Here is a 25,485-nt window from a genome sequence, read left to right on the forward strand (position 1 = left end):
GAACTGGAAAAGAAAGCGTTCAAATGCAGAATTTGCAGAGTTGGCACAAATCCCAGCTTCACCCCTTAACCAATGTGTAATCCTGGGCATCTCAGTTAATCTTGTATTGCCTGGGCATTTCAGTTAATCTTGTATTGCCTAACCTCTCAAAATTGCCAGTGCCTAAACCTTCCACATTGTCAGCCCTTCACAGTGATTTCCTTCTCATAGTCTGATCTTAAAGAAAAACACACTCATGGTTTTACTGGCTATAGTGTTGCTTCCCCTATAAAAGTGATCATTTGAAAACCCTGTACCACTTCTAATCTCAGTCTGTCTGAATACAGACACCATCCTGGTAGCTTCTTATCTGAATCCACTATCCATGCTATGCTATGGTATGTTTAGCTTTCTACTTCCTTCTGATTGGTCTGTTCTGTCCATGCTTGAGCACTTTTGCCTTCTGTGAGGCAGCTAATGTGAGTTTGCTATTTGTACAGGGTTACATGTACCGTTTACATGCAGTCCTGTATTAATACTTCAGACTGCATACCTTCCTAGATGCTATTGATAAAAAGTCTCCTGTATCTATACTATACTAGACCAGAAGTAACCTTTTCGTAGACTGCTAATGTTGGCCTTCAGATGCTGCTTGTTTATCAGTCTGATTAGAGCAAGAATGAATAGGGTAATGGGACTTAAAGGGAGTAAATATGCTTATTTTGAATGTTGCAAGGCAGCATTTCAACCTATGGGTTGTGATCGCGACGAGGGGTGGGGTGCGACCAGATATTCTTGATCACTTAGTTCCTTTGGTTTGGTGGAAGGGGACCAGAAGATGTCTGTGCCCAGGACCCCAAAAGTTCGTATGATGGTCCTGGTAGAAGCAGTTAATTAAGCTTCAGAAATTACATTTGAACTAAGTTAAATACGGTGGCCTAAGCAGACACAATCGTACATCATCTATGTAAATACCTGGAATGATTGAAAAAGACATGCAACCAAGTGTCAGAGAGTAACACAAACTAGTGAGCCCACTCCATGAGAGCCATGCACTTAAGACAAGTGCACTTACCCTTGCACTTGCCACCAGCTGTCTGCACTTTTATTTATTGCCTTTATTTTATTTATTGGTTTTGTTTATTCTACTGTTATCCTATTTACTGCATTTCCCCCCACCCTTTCCCCCCCACACTTTTCCCTTCCCCCTCACCTACACTTGTGCGATCTCAACGTCACCTGACCTAGTAAGATCGTTGTTTCTGTCTTCCCTCCCTTGCCTCGTCGCGCCTTGAAACACTTGTGTATAGGCAACCTTGAGCTCCTGTGTGTATATTACATATTTCAAACACAAATACATATGATTCACAATATAAAAACTTCCCCTTTCCGCTCAACAGCCATATCAATTATTTTGCCAATGCAATTTTACACATGTTCCACGTTCTTCCAAATGGGCAAAATGAAGGTGAGCAAACATCAAAGAAACGACTTTCTACTTATTCCATGCGCTATATCTCTGTTAGCATCACACTGTGGGTAAGCACTTCAATCAACACCTGTACTCCACCTGGTATTAGCATACTTGATAGAAAAACATTGACCTTTTCAATTTGACCGAATTATTATGTTTTCGGTCAAATTAAATAAAATAAATATGTGGGGAGGGGTAATGGTTAAGGTGGGGGGAAGTGAGGTGTGGTGTAGGGGGTCTCCCCTGCTGTTTCTGACCAAAAAAACTACCAAAGCATTTTAGGTCAAATTAGAAAAGGTCAAATATTATCGATCAAGTGGACCGAAACCCTCCACCTAACCAGGTGATAGTGTAGAAGTCAGCAGCAGCCAGCCCTTGCACAAATGCCAGCTTCCGCATTTCTGCCTCATGTCTTTTAACTAAACTAAAGTTTTACTGGATGCATTGTCTCCATGTCACAATATTTAGGATCTACAGTGGCAGTGTGTGGGGATTGGCGGCTTGCTGGGGGAAGACTTCCTCCTCTACAACACAATGCACATATTGATGCAAACAACAAAACATGGAACAATCTGTGCCTCTGCCCACACCCCAGCCATTACATTCTCTATGCGTGCTAACATGGTTTCTAGGGCATCTCTGCATTAGTCCGCCATTGTTAGAAGGGCACTTTCTGCATCTTTCTCAGTCAGCCATTGCTCTATTCTTCTGATCTTCACCTTCACCGTTCAGGTGCTGGTGAACATCTCTATCTCACTGATCTTCATCTGTCAATTCCAGAGTACAGGCACAGCAACCACTAAGAGATGTCCCTTTGGTCTCCCTGTGCGGATCAACATGAATCCGTGTGCATGCACTGGGCATGTTCTTCTTCATACATTGTCATAATCAGATAAGTACATGAATCCATCATGTACAATCTTTGTCTTGATAAGATAAATACCACCATAGTGGCAGGGTATTCTGCTGTGCAATGATTGCAACCCGAGCAATGTTCTGCTCCCCTGATCACCTTAATTGCTCTTCATATGTAGTGCCAGATTACCCATTATGCACACTATACACATGGCTCGAGGATACAGAGGTAGGGCGGTGATGGCAACGTGCTGACCTTTCCGTTTTGCCATTGTTGTACATGCAGACTTGTTTTAAAAGCAAAGGAAAGTCCATATATACTTATGAATTATTTTGGCAATCATTAAGATCATAGCTTTGGGATATGTTTTACACATTTCAACAACTATTTCTGAATGAAAGTGTGACTACTGCATAGACCCCTAAAAGACCAGTAGCACTTATTGATGCAAGTGAACTGCAATGCTAGCCATGTCTGTCATGCTTATTGCTCACTGTGAAGTCATCCTGCCAATCTGTCCATCACGTGCTTCAGGTTAGGCTGAATTCATTGCGTAGTATGAACAATTGATATAGAACATTATTCTACAGAGACAAATCGCTGAACAACTTTGATCAAATAAAAGTGTTTCTCATAGCATTACATTTCATAAGCATCTTCCTTTTCTGTGGCACTAGCCTATTGCTAGGTCCTTACTTTTGTTTGTTGAATGGGCTTTCAAAGGTGATGTTCTCCTCCACGGTGGCATTTAACAGCCAAGGCTTTTGGGAAGCATATGCCACTGAAGACCTTTTTCTAGAAATAAATAAATAATGGAACATGGTTTATGATCTGTTCCTTTGTTGACATTAAGCAATCTTTGTAAATGTGCACATTCTATAATAATAATTAGTAAAGACCATAATTGATATCACGTGCAATTACAAAGCATGTCATGCTATTGGTGATGAACCTACAATACTAAACACCACTGTCTGTTGCATGCATACTTAGGTTATGAACGATTCAGTACCATACAAAGGACTGCCCTCATTGATCAGCATGTTTGCCATCGCATACACAGTCTTAGATGTGTCTATGAGCCCTGGAAAAGCCTGAAAACGTACTGTATGGCCAGTTTATCAGCGATACGTAAGCAATAAACCCTGAGCTCAGGCAGGGGGGGACTACAATGTAAGGGAATGCCTGGGGGTGTATTTCCAATGATACTAGTAGGGTCGGTGACACCGGCTTGCTGCAGTGAACTAAAACGAAATGTAATGCTGTGCATTAGGGAAAACACAAGACCGCTCAATTTGTTTGGACGGTAGATGATGTCTGGCGGCTAAGTTGGAAACCAATTCCGAAACAATCAGTCCTTCACCCACAGGATCTCCCCAGCTCTAAAATCTCTCCATTGGCTCCCGGTCAATGCAAGGATCAAATTCAAGACCTTTTGCATCATCCATAGGGCTGTCTCAGGCCTGGGACCCCACTACCTGCAACTCCCTCTCACTAAATACTCTCCCTCCAGATCCTATTCGATCTTCTTGCTCCAACTCTCTTCTGTTCAAACACTTCTCCAAGCAGAGAGTTGGGGGTAGACCTCTCTCCTCGGCTGGCTCCCTCTGGTGGAACAGTCTCCCTCTCTCTCTCTGTCTTGAACTGGTTCACCTCAGTTTCCGTAAACAACTCAAGACCTTTCTCTTCTCCTCCTCATCCTGTCTTTCCCTCTCATGCTAGCCACTCCCACAGCCACTCAGATTGGCAACCTGGTTCCTCAAGTCTTCATTAGGATTGTGGCCAGCTGCCCAATCACCACCAGCATCTGCCCTCGCACTGCCCTGTGGGCCCACACCTGCCAGTTTAGTGGTTTGTCTCAGCCCTGAACTTACCTGATGGGTGTCGACCTCCCTCCTGGGCTTGTGATGTCTCCACCCATGCACTTACCTATTGCCTCCCCAACAGGCACCTCAGGCACTTCCCCCCTGGGGGAGCCTTTTAGCACTTCTCTGGAAATAAAAGGAAATAATGACCCTATCAGACTAACTCTTCCACTGCCTCCTCCACTAACAAATCTGAACCATAAACGTGTCTTTCTCACTCTGCCTTCCTGCATCACCTATTCTTCCTCTTCTTCACTGCAGTTGTTCCCTGTTTGATCTTCAAACCTAGGCGCTGTGTGTTTTTTAACATCTTGCACCCCATATTTGTATTATTATTGTGCCTCTCCTGTAACTAATAGGCCGCCTGGTGACTAGGACTTTGCAGTGCAGCCACCCCACTTTCCCAACCCTGGCCCACCCATCGCAGACACTATGTCAGTGCAACTTCCAGACAGGTCTTCACTGATATCCTCTTCTCTGTCCCCTCCCCAGATCTATGGACTCCTCATCTTATCTCTACTGTCTCGACTTTCACATCCACTCCCATTAATGGTGGTACCAAGTGGGAAGTCCTGTTGGCAGGCTTCTCATCATCCCAATGTTTGATTAATGTCTACCACACTGGTACAATCTTGATGCAGGGCACTCAACCCAACCTCCTTCTCTTTGAGTGGCGCCTGCCATCCCCCATTAACTTAATGCCCTCACTTGCCTCTCCCCCAACCACTATCTCTGTCCCTCACCATTGGGCTGGTGTAAAAGGCCCCTGTACTCTGCCTCGGAAAACCATCAAAGGCAGAGACCTCCTTCACCTGGCCACACTTAACGCCCGATAAGCCAGCAAACACTCTGCCGGCATCTGCCTCCTTCTTAAAGACATGACCTTGACATTCTCGCTCTTACCGAGACATTGTTCAATGCTAGCTCAGTCAATGCTTTTGACTCCTTTTTTCCCAATGGCTACAAGATCCTTTCCAAGCCACGGCCTAACCGTGCTGGCGGTGGGGTTGCTTTAATCTTTCCTGGGTGGATTCCTTCCTCCCTCATACCCGCCCAGCCTTACTCTTCCTTTGAGAGCCTGGTTTGCAAGTTGGTCATCTGTCCCTTCTCCTCGCTGACCATTACCACTATTTACAGGCCTCCTGGTGCTACCACCCTATTCCTCTCTCAATGTGCCAATTTCTGCTCATCTCTCCTCTCAACGATCTCTAAAGTCCTTCTCTTGGGCGACTTCAACATCCATTTGGACTCCTCTGTCACAGCATCCACTCTCTTCCTTGACCTCTGCACCTCTCTCTCACTTTCCTTTCTCCCTTCTGGTTCAACCCACTCGGCAGGACACACTCTTGATGCCCTCATGCACTCTGATCTTTCACTCTCCCACTCACGGATCACACCTCTCTCCTGGTTAGACCACTCTCTCCTCTCCTCTTATCTAGGCCCCCTCTGCCCTCTCACTGCACCTCCTCCAGCCCTGCCAACCTCTTCCACGACCATATGTCCGATGAAACAAGTGTCAGCTGCTGCCTTCGTATCCACCATAATGCCCCCTCAGACTCTACCTCTGACTCTGCTCTCAACAACCTCCAGCTGGCCATTACTAGCATTCTAAACATTCTTGCCCCAGTCTTGAGGATCTGCCTGAAACTGCCTCTAAATGTAATACCTGGTATGACTCTGAACTTGCCGTCTTCAAACCCAAGTGCAGAGATGCGGAATGGAAGTGGCAAACCTCAAGCTCACCCTCTGACAAACTGGCCTGCCGCCTGCTCCAAAGGCAATACAGATGCTCCAGCCTTGCCAAGAAAAAGGGCCCACATCTAGGCACAGGTATATGGTGCATCTAACAACACAGCTCAACTCTTTCAAATCTGCAGGGAACTAGCCAACCCTTCTGCTGTCACCCCCTCCCCTCTTCCGTCCCAAGCCCTCTGCAAAACACTGGCCACACACTTCACCACTAAAACTCGTCACATCCTGAGCACACTTGATACCCTCTCCCCCAAACACTGCCCCACTCCCTTGCCCTTTATGGCCTCCCATCCTCCGTCTTCCCCTCTCTCCTCCTTCTCCCCTGCCACACCTGATGAGGTCACCAGAGCTGTCCGCTCCATGAACGTCTCCTTGAAGCAGGTTTCCCCCTTATCCTCCAGAACCATCAAGGACAACATCGGCTCTCTTGCCCCTGCCCTTGCTGATTTCTGCAAACACTCTTTTGCTACTGGATCTTTCCCCTCCTCTCTGAAGCACTCCCTTGTGCGCCCCTCCCAAAATAAATATTCAGGAGACACTACTTGTCCAGCCAACTGCTGCCCTATTTTTATCACTTCCACTCCTGCAGAAGCTGGCCTTCCCCGATCTCACCTCACACACTGAACTTGTTGCCGGTCTCCACGACCATCAATCTGGGTCTGAGCATCCAGAGGCATGAAAACTGCTCTTCTGAAAACCTGTGAAGAACTGCTCTCATCTCTGGACTCTAACACTCCAGCTGTCCTCACTCTCCTCAATCTCTCCTCTGCCTTTGACACGATCAACCACTGCATCCTCATAAAACGCTCCATGATACCCTGGGTATCTCAGAGCAGGCACTGTACTGGCTGACCTCTTTCCTAATTAACTGTCCGTCCAAGGTTATTTTGGGTACCTTCTACTCACCTAATTCTTTCTCCACAGTGGTGTCACCCAAGACTCCAACCTCAACCCCTGGCTCTTTAACACTTACCTTGCTCTGCTGGCACTTCTCATTTCCTCCTTCTCCCCCAACGTCCAGTGCTATGCAGATGACACACTACTCTTCTTCAAACTTCCTCCTGACCCTCTTGCTTCTTCCATCATCCCGGACTGCCTATCTACCATCCAGTCCTGATGCACTTCCAACAATCTCAGCCTCAATGCCATCAAGAATGATATCCTTCCTATTGGGAGCCCTGCTCCTTCTTTCTTCCCCTCACTCTGGCCATCCTGCATGGGCTCACCGCCTTCTCCTTCATCTGAAGTGTCAGTGATTTCAATCTGGCACACACCCAAGTTTCGGCCCAGCATGTAGTGCGCAAATGAAAACCTTATTTATTTGTATCTATAAGTTCAATATTCCGAACGATATACCACTCATATCACACCCTTCTCCTGAGACCCCCCCTGGTCACAATGAACCAGGAAGCAGGCTAGTTTCCAAAGGTAAATATTTATTTATCTATTTAGAATTTAAATCACAATATATTTTTAATAGGTAACAACAATCACCAGTGGGGTGACAGAACACTGAATAATATCTTTAATGCACTAGGAATCAAGTAATGAGCACAAGGACAAATGCAGCAAAAAAAAGAAAACTTTTGGATTGATTTAGCACAGATAGCACTATGGTTAAGGGGTCTCCCTGCAGAACCCCTCAACGCAACAATAGGCAATTAAATAGATGTGAGGCAAGAGCATGTACTCAGGAATAACACAGATCAACAGAATATCACTCCCACCTTCCCACTTTAAACACAAAAAAAAATTGAATTGACTTTTCAACTGTCAAAATGGCTTTGAAATTGGCTGGGCAAAAACACCAAATGTGGTCAAAGATGCTTAAATTATTATACATTTCTACGGGAGCTGCTTTGAACAGATGCAGGCAAACAAAAGCAATGAATTAATCAAAAGAAAACATTTGAAATCTCAAAGTCAAAGTGGGAAATAATTTAAAGCTAATTTACACGTGTAAACTTTTCAAAATGTCAATTTGCGGCAAATTTTTCCTTATGCGATTTTTGATATAACGGGTGTGTGCGATTTTTGACATAATTAGGTGTTTTCTGAAAATTAAGACACGAGATTTGAACAAAGACTTCAGTTTGGAATTTGGAAATTATGGCTTATGCTTTTACTCAAGGCTTGAGCGTTTGGCTAGGCAACCAAGTCGGGACACAATAAGTTCTGAGACTGATTTATGACTTCCGTAACAGATCCCCATCACTTTCCCGGTGGCACCAGTCCAAAGACTCAAAGTGAGATTTATGGATCAGAGTTACACAAATAAAGATGACAATGAAAATGGCGCTTTAGCAACTAGACAGAAGAAGATAGCACTACAGGTTTTGACACTGTTACAGGTTATGGAAATAGGGATAGTTCAGAGATTAGAGTAGAACAAGATAAGCAAGCTATACAATAGTTCTCTAGCGTCCCATTAATACTCACAATCCACTGGGATTTAAGATTTTTGGACAGTCATGGTTCTGGTCAATGGATTAGATCTATCAAGGAAGGACAGCACATCAGGCGTGGGACTGGATCAGCTACCGGATTTGTACAGGATCTGCCCTTCTTGTTTCTGGGTATTTCAATCAGCGGGATAGCGATTTCATCAGGCATGCCTTATGGTAGCAAGTCAGATAGTTTCAGGATGCTAGTTCAGGATGCTTTCCCACACCACGGCGCTCCACCGTGTTGTGAGAATATGTTTGAGGATTGAGGCCTTGCTGAAAATGGTTCAGCTACTGCTGGCAAGATTCTTCGCTTCTGGATCTGGAAGGATGTTAAAGGCTGGATGTAGAATGCTGGAACAAAGTGTTTCGCTGGAATCTGGTGAGTCAGTCAGTGAGTGAGTCAGTGAGTGAGTAAGTCTCTATCCTTTCAAATGACATCACAAAATGGGTGTATGGGCCTGCTTTACTAAGCTTGCCCCTGTGAACTGGGATTGGATCAGGACCTCATCTCCGCCTTGCATCTGAATGATTGGATCAAGGACGGATGATGTCACATTTATGGTTTGGCTTTTACAGTCCTTAGGAACCTCCCCTAGCCACTAATATTAAAATCGAATTTTGTCCTAAATACATATTTATACATTGGTAGCCTCTACAAAAATCACACACAAAGGTTCCATATTTTATATAGTATCTGTTCCTCAAAATCCCGCAAAATCTTGTTTCACCTTTCTGCAGAATTCTGTCCATTTCGCCATGAACACATTTTCCAAACTTTCTTCAAATTTCCACAAATGTGTGTGTTTACCATAGGTATGTTTGTGTAAAGTTTAACAATTCTAGCATTAATAATAATGTCCAGAATATGATACACAGTTCCACCGCCTCTTGAAATGTAAAGCCGGAAATTAGACTAACATATCTGTCCTTTTTATATTTTTCACTACTTTGTACAACAAGTTATGAGTCTCTAAAAATTATTCATTATTTATTCTTAGCAGCAAATGGTCCACCCTTTGTCTGTCCCTGGAGCTCAAGGAGTAGCCCGCTTCTTTGGGGAATTCCTTCAAGGAACAGTTTATGACCCCTTCACACGTCCATTTCCTGGGCTGGGCGATCTGCCATTGTTCATTCCCTGGCTGTAGAAAAAAGTCTGGCCTAACCCACAATTATGATCTATCAGTGAGTTTCTGCTGAGAGGATTTCCCTCCCCTTGGGAGAAACCTGTTTTTCCACTTCTTGCAGGCCCAGCCAGGCTAATTTATTCTTAATTTCTTAAAATCCAGCAAAGTCCAAACTTGTTGCATCAAATGCTATAGAGGAATTACTTTCTTAGCTTGAAACCTGTGGAATCAAAAACACAACTGAGATCTGTATTTCTTTTAGCAACAATCCTTTTATGTTTGCTAATCCGGCAGACTTTTAGTTTAGATAACTTTACAGTTTCATTAGGAGAGCTCATCTGAAAGGGCTGTCATTCACAGAGAGCCCAGTGTGCTGCACACAGATTTTTACAGGGGCTCTCATCCACAGGCAATCCAGTTTTTCCAAGAAAATGTTTTGCTCTTCACATTTTAGGACCTTGTACATTCACAATGCTTCATTAGATTAACTGAATTTTAGCGGCAAGCAAGATTTTGAATGTCGTGAAGTGTTGAGTAGAGGCATTTGAGTTTTTAGCACAAAGTGAATGTCATTTACAGGCACATTTTTGAGTTTCATTTGCAAAGCGCTGCTTCTCCCTCTGCACTCTATGTTCGCTTGTTATGGAGCCCACTGGCACATTCTCTGCAGTGTGTGCTCTATTCCCCCACACATGCACCATGGGTGGCAGGTTGTGCAGCCATCTTTTCGTGTGTTGAGGAACGCGGTTTTGGAGGTTTTGGCACGTACAAGAGTTTTGCCGCCATTGTTGCTGTTTCTTGCATCATACCTAGCAGAGTGATGCCACATAGTATAGCGGAGTGGGTCAATACATCCCCCAGAAGCCAGAAACCTTGGAGTCATCTTCGACTACTCTCTTTTCTGCCTCCCTCATATTCAGGCATTGCCAAGAAGTCCAACTTTCAACTCTTCCTTCTCAAAGGAATTCTCCCTTTTGTCACTTCCCCCCTGAAGCTCAATGTTAACAGAGCTCTGGTTCTCTCTAGGCTAGACTACTGCAATAGCCTTCTCTTGAATCTACCCTCTTCCACTCTACGACCCCTCAAGCTAATCCAGAATAGGGCAGCAAGACTTATCCTTGGCCTCAAGCCCAGGGATCGCATCTGTACTGTCCTAAAAACTCTTCACTGGCTCCCGTTTGCTGCAAGGATAAAGCTCAAATCCCTCTATATCATCCAAATGGCTGTCTGGGGCCAGGGACCATGCTATCTGAAACTTGCTCTTACCAGAAACTCTGCCTCTAGACCTCTACGTTTCTCTGGTACCAACTCTCTGTGTTTCAAACGTTTCTCTAAACAGAGCGCTGGTGGCCGATCCCTTTCTTCAGCTGTCTCCGTCTTATGGAACAGCCTCCCCCTTCCTCTTGACTTGAGTCGGACCTCTTCATATTCCGGAAGCTCCTCACGACTTTCCTTTTCACCTCCTCCTTCCCTTCCTCCCTCCTCTGCTAATCTTATAGTCACTGTGATACGCGACCAAGGCTCTTTTATGTCCTTCGGGGCCCTGGCCTCCCACTCCTAACCGACTTCAGCCTCTGCCCACACACAGTACTTGCCTTGGCACTTTCTGGCCTTGGCCGCCGTAGGCCTGCACTCACCCATGTGTTTATTACAGCGGAAAGTTCCCTATCACTTCCTACACTAGGCACTTACACCTGCTGTTCACTCATGAGTACGGGCACTCCAGCACCCCCCCCAATTTTCTCTTTTCTCCTCTCCTCTCTCTGCATGTGCACGCTCTGAATACACACAAGGCCTGGTAGGCTTGTCTTTATCCTCCAGTGTATTAATTGTTTTCTATCCCATGTTTCCTCCCTCTTGTCCTGAGGGTGCTTTGAAACACAATGTACTTGTTGTATAACAAATGTGCAATAAATATATACAGAAATAAAAGGAAACCAAACTATGGCGTGAATTGAAATAAAACCCCATTGCTCCCAGGCACATATTGGCTTTAGGTGACCTTTTTAATTGACAGGTTTTTTCCCACCTCTTTTATTTGTTGGTGACAGTGTTAAAGGTGGTGATAGGCATCTATATTATGGTAGTCACCCTCCCTACTGCCAAATGAAAGAATAAAGAGAGATGATGTATAAAACTGCTCCAGATTTTCTGCATGTGAAAGTTTGAGGCAACATTTGTTTGTAAATTATATATGGTCAAAGCATATCTCAGCTGCTGGTGAACTGCACCTTCAAGAAGTAGACATGTATCACATTTGTGAGTGTCCATGATTATGTTATCCACTCACTGAGCTTGAAGTCAGTTCAGGTTAACATTTTCACCGGTTTATAGTGAAAAGACCAAAAAAAAAATATAAAAAAAAGTCGAACCAAAAAATCTCGAAAAAAAATAATCACATTTTTTTTTCAATATGTTTTATTTTCGAAATGGGGGGGTTTCCCCCCCAAGCCTCCTTTTTTCATTTTTTTTATTTTACCCCTATTTTTTACTTACCTGATCCCCAAAAATACATATAAATAAATAAATAAAAAATCGATATTTTTTTTCCGAGATTTTTTTTTCTATATTTTTGTCATTCGATATTTTTTTTAGGCCTTTTGACTGACCACCATTTTCACCAACTCTCAAATATACAATTTTCAGCAAAGCATGTAGAAAGGACTGCTACACAGCAACTACAAGATATTTGGAGCCACACGCACCCGTTTGGATTCAGTGCAAGCAAGATTTTGCCACCTAAGATCATGCAGATCAGCGTTAACAGATGATCAGGATGATTTAAGGTTGATGGTCAAAGCTGGCGAAGATGGTGCAATAGTTTCATTAGAACGCTCACTTGTGTATGATACCACAGACCATGTGATCCTACTGAGACAACTTCACTTGTTTGGATTGCAACATGTTGCACTTCAGTGGCCCAGCTCATACCTGGCAAACCAAATCACAAAGTGTTGTTAGCACCTTTAACAAAAAATCTAAAACAGAAGCTAAATGCAGCTTCCTACAAGGATCCGCCCTATTTCCTCTCATTTTGAACACATTTATTTATTTATTCATTTATAAAGAACACTAAACCCAGGGGCATCAAGGCGCTGGTTACATAATGAGCATAATATGACTAAGAAAAACTTTACATATTACACAGAGCATTCATTTCACAGGTGCATAGTTATCAGTACAGGTAATGTTCATGGCAGACTCAGGAAGAACAGTAAGGTTTTGAGCTGTTTCCTGAATGCCTAATAGGATTGTTCTACACTTATAGTTGCACGGGTAGATTTTTCCAACACTTAGCAGCAAGTACCGGGAAGCTGGACCCTCCTGATCTTGTTCTTTTAAATCTATGGATAGTGAGTTGGTGTGAGTATGCAGAGCCGGTAGCCCTGGTGGATTGAGATTTAGAGACATTTTGAAATCGATACTTTGTGAGCAGAGTTCCACAGACATTTTTGTATGATGGCAAGAGATTTAAATGATGGGAAGCCATTCTGCTTTTCTTCTAGCTGCAGAGATGTGCTAACGCTTTGGTATGTGGAGCGCTGCTCTTATGGCATTATTCTGAATAGTTTGTAGCTTGCAGATGTTGCGTGCCGAAGATCCTGCAAATAGTGCATTGCAGTAGTCAAGTCTCAAACCCATGAGGGCTTTGGCAATGGTGAGGCAGCTTTCTGTGGTCAGGAATGGTCTGTATGCATTAATTAGTTTTGAAGTGTGGGTTGCAGAGGAGGCGATCGAGTTGACCTGTCTTGATAGTGACAAAGTGGCATCCAAATAGGTTCCCAGGGTTTTGATATTGCTCGCAACCCATATGGTGAGGCCATCAATGATGACATATTTGTGCAAGTGGCCAAGATTGTTAAGCATGGATTGTGAGCGAACCACCCGAATTTCTGTCTTTTCGTCATTGAGGCACAGATGGTGTGAGTCCATATAGACCTGGATGCTATGGTAGACTGAGCGTAGGTTCAATGAGTCTGTGTCGTAGTTACCCGTAGGAGGGAGCAAGATATGAGTGTCATCCATGTAGTTTGTGTACGAGATCCCTTTGTTGTCTAGTAGGTCAAATAGTGGCTTTGTGAAAATGTTTAGAGAGTTGCGGGGAAGCAAGATCCTTGTTGGACACCACATGTGGCCAGGGCTGGTGACACAGCCGTGCTTGGAGAGAAGACTCTCATAGTTCTCTCTGAGAGAAATTAAGAGATCCAGGTGATGGTGTTAGGCCAGAAATTAGTGGCTGAGGCCAGATGTCGGCAAAGGAGTTGGTAGACCTCCAAGTCAAAGGCTGCTGATAAATCGAGCTCTAGGAGGAGGGCTGATTTGCCAGCATCTTTGATCTCATCCAATTGATTCTTCAAGTCTTAGAGGGCAGATTCTGTGCCATAACCTGGCCTGAAGCTCGACTGGTGCATGTCTAGCGGGTTCTGGGTTTCCAGGAAACTCTGGATCTTCAAGCAGGCTGCACAATCCACAATGTTTAGTAAAAAGGGATGGTTGTGATGGTCAGTAGTTGGTGGATATATTGTGGTCCAAGGTGTGTTTTTAGGAGAGTTAGGATCCAGTCATCCTTTAGGCTGGAAGGTAAGGAACAGGAGTCAACGAAAGAGTTGATGAGTGAGGCGATGAAAGGAGCTAGCGGTTCTGCGCAATTCTTAATGACAGTAGCGGGAAGATTTTAGGCCTTTGATCTTACTTCCCATAATGGACATTATTCTTTCTCCATGTGTTCAATTTTACAAGTATGCAGAATATTCCCAGTATCTGGATACATTAAGTGAAAAATAATTGTGAACCCTAATGCTTTCTCCAACTGTCTCCTAGCTTTAAACAGGAGGATGATGATTGAAATTGAAAGTCAACTCGAAGTCACCAAATGTAGTAGTGAAGAACCTGGGCATTTTACTGAATGCAAGTCTATCGTGGATTCATAAGACTGCCCATGCTGCCGAGAGTGGCTTCTTCTTCAAGCCTTTGAAGATGACACTTCCTATGGTGACATTCTCCCATACTATAAAGGCAATTCTGGAGCTGTCTATTTCCAGTTTGGGCTATGCCAATGGTGCTTAGTTAGGGCTTCTCGCAGACCTCTTAGGAAGGTTTAAGCACGTGAACAATAGTGCACAGATTCTCATTCTTTACCGAGGTTAGTACACACATATCTCTCCTTCTTTGTGTACTCTGAATTGCCTGCCAGGGCATCATGTTTCAGACTCTGTGCTTGAGGAATTGTGCTTTTTATGAATGACCGCCCACCTCCCTTCACATGTCAATCTTCCTACCCTGCCTAGATACAGATGACAGAGAAATGATGGCTGTGTGTTCTCTACTCCAGCAGTTGTTCTATGGAATTCCCTTCCTGCCACTCTTTGATTTTTTATTTATTTATTTTATTGGTCATTAGTAAGGTGCTTATAAAGCAAGAATTGTGTTTCAAAGTGGCCTGGCTGATCACAAGCCAACAACTAGGCTTTCGGGAAAAAATCTTAAAATCTTGCTCTTTACTTGTGGGTGTGTTTTTCTGTTAGTGCTGAAAAGCCATGTATGCCAGTTTGGTGCTTTACAAAAGCCCCTAACATAACATAACTCAGGCATGAACGTTGCACAGCAGCGGTAAATTCTTGGCGAACTAGAAAGGACCAACTTAAATAATAAATGTATTCTACAGTAGTTTTCACATTGTTAGTCAAAGGTACTTCCTTAGCTAAAATCCCTCCCATTGGAATGGATCACTCATATTGGAATGGTGTCTTTTATGATAATTCTGTTCATGAAAATACATATAATTGTATTGATTTTTGACATATTCGATCTAAATAACTGAGTTTTCTATCTCCGAGAGATAGTGTCTCCCTCTCTTAGTGTGGGCAGTGCATTCATATGCAACATGACTCAGCCAGCTACTGTGGGAGCGGTGAAGGCCTGCTGCACCGCCTTATTTTTCCAAATAGTGATAATACTAATAATAATAATAATAATAATAATAATAATAATAATAATGCATGACTATTCCACAAACAGATAGAACAAAAGGCAGCAGACATATTGCTGAATCCTGCGGCACTCCAAAGCGAGCCGCCTGGGTTGAGATTAGGCCGCATCTATGCTGACAAACCTGCCAATCAAATTCACCGCCCATTATCATACACAGTGTGGGAACCTTTCCACGTCTACTCCATGATCACGCTTATCCCATGAGGGTGAGCGATGGAGATCTGGGAACAGAGCCACTTCTCACAATACCCAGGACATCTTTTTATGTTCCAGTGTCTCTTCAAATGCATTTATTCGTATAGTAAAGTACATTCGTGAGTTGACTATTACTTACATTCCAAGGTGTTACTATGGTAATAGTGGCATTGCCATTTCAAGGTTAAGTGAACAGAAAGCTCATTATGGAGGAACAGTAACATTCACATGATGCGGGTGTTGAGTGAGGCCCAAGAACAGGGAATCCTAAATCTGGAGCAAGCAGAATCGATATGTATTAACTAGAGGTCATGGGAATTAATCAGAATCCATTTAGATTCATGGCGCGGGCGCAGGTGGGTAAACAGCCCTGCGGTGCAAAGGGAACACCAGCTCTCTTGCCATTGATTCCTTTTCATTGATTAAACATCACTTCTGCGTTCCGGGCTGTAATGCATACTGAATGCTTTTGCAGGATGTCTCCCAGAAGCCACTGCGCGCCTTCCTGCCCTTGCCTCCAGGATGCCTTGACATTCTGCGAGTTCTTCCTCCATGGCCTGTGCATATGCCCAGGCTAGCCTCAGTGCCACGATTGAACAAAATGGCAGAAACTATTCACCTCAGGCAATGGCCAGTCATTGTGTGAAGTCTGACAAGAAACTCTACCATAGCAAGGGCACATTAAAAGAACGTGAACATGGTCTGCCTTCGCACTACTAGGAAAGTGCTGTTTTCTAACAAGTATTGCAGGAGGTGATTTCTGTATTTAGTATGATGGTTTATAAAGCAACATCATGCCTGTAAAGGTTATTTATACTGGTGAAAGATGATATGATTGTTTATTCATAATGCGCTTAATACTCAGATGTTTCTAGGCGCTGACCGACTTCTTGCTTCCAAGGCGAACACGTTGCCCCTGAGCTATCCTGCCAAAACTGCAAGCATAGAGTGTGCCCATTACTGGGGCCTCTGCCAGATCATCTCTGCATGTTATAATCCTGGTGGCTTTTGGTCACATGACCGCGGAGGCATACCTTGGTCCACATATTTGAACTACAGACTGATGTCAAGTAGCGATTAATGCAACCACTTGAAACTAAAATGATGGTCTTAACTCCAGCAAAGGAAAAATAACATGCACGTGGTGATCTGTTGCAGATATTGGACTTTGCTTATTTGGGGATAAGGTACTCACACCTGGAGGATTTGCAGAAAAAGGTTAATCACATTATAAAAGGTTAATCACATTTCCAGTGCCCGTGGTGGGTGGGCATGGGGGGCATATTATGGTTCAACCAGCGTGTTGCCAATGCATCCGTATGCCACCCTCTGAAAGTGTGGAAGGTGGAGGCACTCTCCAGGGATCTTCACGGAGCAGAATGATGGTGTTTTTTAAATGGCTGCCTGATGCATGGAGCAGACATGTTTTTCTTAAGGCGCCTGTTAGAGATCGGAGGGAGTACGCCTATACTTCCCTGTGCTGTGCCTTGAGGACCCACGCGCTGAGTAAATTGCCAGCTCTTTAACCTCTGCTTTATTGTATGAGGCTGTTTACTAACCATCAGGACTCACTTCTTCGCGAACATGCACAGGAACCGAAGTTGATGGACGGGCCGGAACTGATGGTATCTCTTGACCTACAATTTATCAGGGGGGGGTCCCCTGCTGCAGAGGAGGGATTTTAGAACTCTGGAAACGGCATTTAGAGAGCAGAAGAGGACAGTTCAGATGGATAGTTTGAGGAGCTTTTCATTCTGGAAGCACTACGACTCGGATGTCTGCACTTGAAATGTTAAATCCATCGACGGTATAGACAACTAAATGCTCAGGTATGCCAACACCGTAATTGTGATCTGGTGAAACTGGAGACCCCAATTCACTTACTTTCTTCTGTTCTCATTACACTGCCCTAAGGAAAAGGTGGTTGTTACTGGTATTTGGAAAGATTGGCATTGGAACAGTTAAAGAAGCATATACACAGGTTCACTGCTCTCGTGATAAATTAATGCAGTTTGGGTTTGCCAAATTCATTAGAAGCGCTTGCTGCAGGAGTAATCCGTTGCGGTATAGGGTTGACGTAGAAAGAGGAACTAGATTTAGTGTTCTATGATATGTTTAAACATTGTTTTATTTGATTAACGTTACGATATTTTGAAATTGTATAACTGTGGTTTTTAGTTTTCGATAATCTGTCATTGTTGAAATGTTTCATCTGTTGATGTATACTTATGTGGCAATGGCTATGCCAGCTAATACAACACATTGATTCAACCACATTCATTTAATGGAGGCCATCAAACCCTGCTGATGCTCCCTAATATGAGTGCCAACGGGATTGTTTCCTGTAACGCGTGAGGAGTACACCTTCCAAGTGTCCATGTGTAAGAGAATTCAAGAATTGAGGTTGTATCACACTTATATAAGATTTGGAGTGGTTGTCTCACTTTTATTTGAAGTCTGGAGGGGTTGTCCCCTATCGTGCATTACAGCTGATGTTGTTGACTCATTTCAAGCATCATGGCTATTAAGGTTGTGTCTGATGGCTGGAGTAGTTGGCTCTCCCTTATGCGATGATTAGAGTGGCTGTCTCACTTTTATTTGAAGTCTGGAGGGGTTGTCCCCTATCGTGCATTACAGCTGATGTTGTTGACTCATTTCAAGCATCATGGCTATTAAGGTTGTGTCTGATGGCTGGAGTAGTTGGCTCTCCCTTATGCGATGATTAGAGTGGCTGTCTCACTTTTATTTGAAGTCTGGAGGGGTTGTCCCCTATCGTGCATTACAGCTGATGTTGTTGACTCATTTCAAGCATCATGGCTATTAAGGTTGTGAACGTGCATGTCTGATGGCTGGAGTAGTTGGCTCTCCCTTATGCAATGATTAGAGTTGTTGTCTCTTCTTTATTGTATGAGGGCTGAAGTTGGTGTTTCTTTCCATGTGAGTCTGAGGCCTGGAGTCTTTGTTGTTCCCTTATGGTTGTCTTTCAGTAGATATTGAAATCGCTGCCTTTACCTTGCATAAGGTTTGGAATGGCCATTTTCTTTAATGTTGGAGAACTCTAGTGGTTCCATCCGTCTATGGAAGAGCCTGCTGTTCCTGTAGGGAACAACGGTGGTGGTGTTCTCGCTTGATGTCTGTAGTAGCTGAGGGGCCATCATGTGAGATTTGTAGTGAGTGCCTACTTTCATGTGCCAAGGCTTATGCAGTTTTCTCTATGTTTGAGTGTTGTAATATGTGGTGGTCCCTTAGGAAGGACAGGAGTGCTTGAATCCAGCTTATGCGAAGAATAGAGTGGATGTCATACATGAGAGAGGGTTGCAGCACAGAATGAGCATTCTATATTTGCTTTGATGTTCCTTGATATTCAGTGGGATGGTATCACTTTTGTATGAGGAGGTTACCCTCTGGGAGTGGCCTATCCTACTGTTTCTACCGCCAGAGGCCTGCCTTAGACACTCGCACTGCAAGGGTCATTCAGTGTAAAGGAGATGGTGTTTGAGCTAATGTTTGATATTTCCATTGTGGGTCCGGCTCTTGGCAAGTCCCACTCTGGCTTTTTACATTTGATAACCATCATCAATGCTTACCTGACTGACATACTAATCAGAAACAGCATTGTTCAACCCCTCTCCCCATCCCTATCCTAAGGGCTCTCAGGCTATACTTGTGCATAATAGGTAATTTAGATAAAGCTCCAACCAAAGATGAAAGGAGAATAACTATTGACTTTGTGACATACTGGCAGAACTCTGAAAAGATAATGACATGGGTAAAGAGTATGAGGACACCTCCCGGAGAATGTACCTCTCTAATTTAATTTCATCAAATGTAAAAGAGGTTTTTTTCCACTCATATTACTATAAGGAAGTACATCTACAGATGATGTGTTGAAGAAGCAATTGAAAAAGCTTTTCATATACATCTTGGCATGTCCGATGTCTGTATTCAAATTCTGACTTTGCGTTCAGTGAGTGGTGTACATCTGCCCATAAGAGGATTCACCTATCTGACACATGTGGATGGGTGTTGTGTCTTTTCCTCAGATTCCTGTCACATGGGAATTCTGTTTTTACATAAGATTTTGATTATATGATTTCAGCCACAAAAACCTTCGGCTGCATAAAGGTACAAAAGAGCGGCTACAAGAGCAAGGTATATCCTGACTCTGGATGTGCCACAACTTCATTCTGAAGTGGTGTTTAACTGGATGATTCCCAGACAGAATGTTTCCCTGGGTTGGAAGACCATATTAGTGAAGGACTAACTAAACACAATCTTTATTCCGATGACCTGTTAATAGTAAAAGGCAATATGGAATCACATTGTTTATTCCAAAAGTTACCCAGAAGGACAGAGATGACCCTGGCAATTAACCCAGAAATCTATCTGGAAAATACCCATATTAAAGAATTTATAAAACTCTATGTTGTTGCAGGATCATCGACTTAATATGGTTAGCAACATTATAAAAGTGCTTGACCGAGCTGAGATTGGTAAATTCCTAGGGACAGCGTGTGGATACAGGAACACACAGAGACTGGACGCTGAGATGATTGTGTTACCTCAACGATGCCAATATTCCCTTAGACCAATTGTGGAGGAAAAACATTCGTCTCAAGAATAAACATTCTGCTAAAGAACAAACCTCAAGTTGGGCCCTCTGGATATTCCTTCGAAAGTGCAAGGTCCTTATTAGAGAAGAGCTGTTTAAAGACATTAGGAAATACTTCTCCACATATACAGAAAAGATCCTAGACATCTTTGAAACTTATTGGGCCTCATTACGAGGTGGGCGGAATGGGTTTACCGGCACCGGTAATGGTGCCGGTGCCGGTAAACCCATTCCGCCCTATTACGAGGTTCCCTTGCGGGACCCGCTCAGAACGTCTGGTCAGACCAGACATTCTTTACGGGTACCGCAAGGGGACCAGGGAGCTAATAACGGGTCCATTATTAACGGCCCGTTATTAGCTCCATCCCCATTCCTATTAAGTCCTGTGGAGGCTCAAATGGGAATGGGTTTTTTTGAATGAGGAATTACTGGGTCCTCCAAGGTTGGAATGACCCGGTAATTCCTCATTCAAGGAACCGGGACCCGAGTTTGGAGGCAGCCATGGTGCTAATAGCACCATGGCTGCCTCCAAACTCATAATGAGGCCCACATCCTCATTACGAGGTGGGCAGTAAGGGATTACCAGCACCGGTAAGGGCACCGGTGCCGGTTATCCCTTACCTCCCTACTACGAGTTCCCTTTGCGGGTCCTTCCTTAATGCCTGGTTAAGGACGGGAAACGCAAAGGGATACCGGGGTCAATAACGGTACTGTAATTTGCGGTACCGTTATTGCCGCCTTCCCCCTTCCCATTGAGCCCTATGGGGGCTCAAATGGGAATGGGGAATGGCTCTGGTGAATGGGGAATTACCAGTCCCGCCGACCTCGGAATGGACCGGTAATTGCTCCATCCACCAGACCGGAGTCGGAACGATTTTGGAGGCAGCCATGGCGCTAATAGTGCCATGGCTACCTCCAACATCATAATGAGGCCCATTGAATCTCTGGCACTAGCACTCTGTTCATGTTAGGGATAACTCTCAGAAAGGTGCTTATCCCCTCTACCTTAGAGACCCCCAGCAACGTTGCTGGATTTTGAGGACTTGATGTTTTTAACCAGGAGAGAGTGAGACCCTTTTCCCACTGTCTCGTGTATTTTAATGTGATTTTTGGACTTTTTGTTTCTTTTGGTTGTGGAGTCTGACAAACTCCATAGGCATCATCTTTACATTGTGTCACACAGCACCTCACTTCCCTGTGTCACTTCAGTGCAGTGACACAGGGAAGTCTTTCAGATTTCCCAAAGGTTTAAATACCTTCTCTGGGCTAAACTACTGTTTCCCAGAGCAGTAAAGTGAAAATGACTTTACTTAGATTTGTAACTTTCTAGACCCAGCACACTCTATCTTACAATAGGGTGCTAGATGGGTTACCTAGTATCCCCTTTTGTCTAACTTCTCATGTAACATTTTTATGCTACCCTTTCTTCACTGAATAGCTGGTGGCAGTGGTTTCGTTTTAACTGCTGTGGTGTGCATTTACTGCAGGCTGCGTTTGCAGCTGCAGTGAAGCACCCAAGGTGGCATTTTTGTCAAAATGGCCAAGTCATCTTTTTTTGCCATTTCTTTGTGGAAAGGTCCTTCTTGAGATTTACTCTGTGCGCCAAACCAGGTTTGGTCCCATTGTTCACTTTGCCTTTTGCGGGATTCATGAGTGAAGCCCGCCTCTGGCTCCAGGGTGTCTGGGGTGGCCAGGAAGTGAGGGAGGTACCCAAAACTCTCTGTGCTTAGTCTCCTAGGAGACCCAAATGCACTCTGTGGTGATTGGCCAGCTAACTGTCCGGCAAGGACAGCCAACCTGCTGGGTTACTGACAGCTAGGCCGGAATGAATGGGAGAGAACTATATAAAATGCAAGGTTTTTGGCTTGGAAGACAGAGTCGACCACTGGACAAAGGAATCGAAGAAGAACTTGAAGAGAACGCCTGCTGCAACTCCTGGACCGTTCCTTTGCCCGGTGAAGCCCTGCTGCTGTGCTGAAACTCCAAATTTGCATCAACAGAGAAGCCCCTGCAAGGACAAATTTTCCCCTTGAGTTGGTGGGACCAATCAACTCCAAGGTAAGCCACCTGGACATCCTTCTCAGAGCTGGTTGAATTTCCACAGAGTTGCTGCTGGAAACAGTATAGCCAGGGAGAGGAACACCAGATTGTGTGCGTTGCTTTTAAGTTGGCCAAGCGCTCCAGGAAGATCCTCTGGACTCCCAGGAAGCAGGATCGCCGAGCCTGAGCCCCCTCAACAGAGTGTGGGACCCCAGAAGCAAGGAAAGTCCATCTTGTCAGCCAGGAACCGCTGTGTTGCTATTTGCGGTAGTCGCAAGGAGCTGAAACACCAAAGTGCCACTTGTTGGAAAGATTGACGGTTGCGAGCGGTGACCATCCCATTGCAGTGCAGGAGTCCCCAGACGTCCTCCCTCTTGTCCCCACGACTGAGGCCCAGGAACAGAGAGATCTGTAGAGCTGCGCAGGATCAGAAGTCATCTGCTGCACTTTGTCTTCAATACAAAGGTACTGTAAAGTCTGAGAGAACGTACCTCTTATTGTAGAGTTGCTTGAATCATCCACTACTCACAAGTCTAATCAGCTTGTGGCCCTACATTTCATTCTCCTTTTCTTCAAAGACTTCTAAAACATTGTGCAAGGACTTTTCTACTTACCTACCAGAGGTGCTTCATCCTATATAAGACTTTTGTCCATTGAATTTGGCCTACCCTGTTATATTGACTGACTCTGCTGTGGGGATCCAAAAGTATTTGCCTGTTTGAGAATATTTGTGATCCCTTGTTTGTTCTAATAACTTTTTCCTTTTACCAACATCTAACAGTATTCTAAATGCAAACAGTAAGATATTATTGTCCCCCAGCACCCTAGCTATTGAAGTTACCTGAGGGTGTAGGTTGTGTCTGTGGACCATACCAAAAGGGCCTTCACTGATATTAGAATATTAAGAGTGTGTGTTTTGAAGTGTATTTGAGTGTTACTTTTATATTGCTCCCTTCTGAAGAAGGCTTACTCTAACTGACTCATAAATACATTAATTGTTTATTCAAGAAACCTTGTGTGTGTTTATTTGAATACTTGTCACTGTGAATCTTTGTGTAACTCCCCTACAGTTCACATTGACCCCTCTTGAGATAAGCCTGGCTGCTCAACACGCTACCAAAAGTGTGTAGAACAAGCTTAAACCAAAGGTTGGTTTTCCTATTACCTGTAGTCAAAGTTGTTGTAGTGTTCCCAGAGGGTACTGCATACAAACTTTGCCTAACAGTCCTAAACCCCCAACAGCACCCGCCTGCGTGTCTAGCCTCCTGGCTGCTAACTGGAGCCTAGCCAGCCCACCTAAGTTCTAACCTGCAAAAGGCAAGCGTGCATCTTATAAATTAACTCTTAGAAGTTTCCACACATGGACCACGGTCACCGAGGTCCAATGACAAAGTGCATTGAGGCCATACAAATGGGAAAAGGGCGCTCTATACATGACAAATAGAATGCAATACAATACCTCTTGGTTCTTTCAGGGTTTGGCATGCAAAGGGTCACTCTTCTGGCCATTCTTCCCGATTGAATGCACGCACCCCCCAAAACCAGGCAGAAGCCTTCCTACCAGAATTCAGGAGAGTCCCATCCATTACTTCTTTCCACAAAGCAAAAAGGTGGAAACAACAGAGTATTTTGGTGGAACAGAGCAGGGCTCCCTAAATGTAGGTCACTCCGTTTCTTTTCCCAGATGACCATTGGGGGGGGGGAGTTTGACATGTGTGACACATTGGCTATATATATCACAGATTCTTGGGTGCTAAAGACATTGCAAGTGTTCTACTTTGAATGTATTTGTTGTCTGGTGCAATTGAACAAAAGGTTGCCTCTTCACTTCTTCAAAGACAATTACTATGGTTTCAAAAGAAATAGTTGAACTGTTTAAAGAGGAGGCAATATAACTTGCACCTTATGGGGTTCCACATCAACCTGTTTCTGGAGCAGAAAAGGGACTAGGGATTCAGGCCAGTCATCAACCCAAGATAACTAAATGGCTATATTATTTACAGACACATTAAGATGGAGGGAATCGGTCTGCTGAAGGATGTTCTGAGAATGGGAAACTGGATTGAATATCTGAGCAACAGAACTGTGCATCATTCCATACCTGTATTTTCACTGCACGGACTAGTCTTACTATTTGGCTGGGGAATCTCAGTTGCTCAATGTTTCCCTTCTTCTTTTTGGGCTGTCCTCTGTGCTATACCTCTGGATTTACCAAGGGTTTACACCCAGAATTGGGCTTACAAATAAAGAAAGAGGGCGATAATGTTGAATTATGCGGATGACATTCTCATAATGGGCAGGGATCAGGGATTGAGCTCATCAAATGTGACATAAGCAGGCAGATTGAGTCTGTTCACATTTCTTCCCAATCCATAAAGTTCTTAGGTTTCATCATAGATATCAAGGCATCTCTAAACCCAGGCAGAAATTTTCGCCCAGATTTCCAACATTTTCGAGATCCGCAGAGCTTCCCAAATTTTTAAGAGATTCGGGTAAATGAGTTTGTGTTGGCAGATTGGCTTGCCAATCCTTAGGAGAAGGCTGCTGGGGCTCTTCGGCAGTTACTGACCATCCTTTAGAGGGGGACAAGGGAGGTGTGGACTGGTCCTGTTGCTGTTTGAGAGCTGAAGCTTTTTACTTTATTTTCTATTTAGGGATTTTGGGCTTGTAAATGAAACATAATTAAATAAGGACAATTTAAAAGGGAAGGAAGCTTTAGGTATCTGTTGCTGTTTTAGAGCTCAAGCATTTTACTTAAATTTGTAGGTACAGCTTTTAGGGATTTGAAACACAATGGGCCTCATTACGAGTATGGAGGTAGCCATGCCGCTAAAAGCGGCATGGCTCCCCCCATACCGGGTTCCAGGTCTGGGTCCTGCAAAAGGGGACTTACTGGGCCATTCCGACCTTGGAGGGCCTGGTAAATCCCTTTCCCAGATAAATAACAATAAATAAATAATAAAGGAAACAAACAGTGGTAATGCAGCCAGCAATTTGCAAGTGGTAGGTTTAAGGCAGCAGACAGGGTAGGTCTGATAAGTGCAGGAAGAAAAAGGGGGGCTGTATGGGTACAGATACAGACCCCAGTGCAAGGGGTGGCCCAGAGGCAGTGCGAGAGAGTGGCAGGGTGAGCAGGTACCCGGGCCCGAA

The 25,485-nt window shown here is 44.1% G+C and overlaps 1 protein-coding gene across 1 annotated transcript in view; it reads right to left on the bottom strand.

Moving 5' to 3' along the window:
• The window catches only part of ABCC8 (ATP binding cassette subfamily C member 8), a 1,583,626-nt gene that overhangs the window by 554,748 nt on the left and 1,003,393 nt on the right, over nucleotides 1–25,485 (bottom strand). The window contains exon 21 of the mRNA XM_069623778.1: nucleotides 3,006–3,104. Within this exon, the coding sequence (XP_069479879.1) occupies nucleotides 3,006–3,104 (99 nt within the window). The remainder of the gene's footprint in view (nucleotides 1–3,005; nucleotides 3,105–25,485) is intronic.

Source organism: Ambystoma mexicanum, chromosome 11 (genome assembly GCF_040938575.1).
Source record: "Ambystoma mexicanum isolate Mex_15411 chromosome 11, UKY_AmexF1_1, whole genome shotgun sequence".
Lineage (NCBI taxonomy): Eukaryota > Metazoa > Chordata > Amphibia > Caudata > Ambystomatidae > Ambystoma > Ambystoma mexicanum.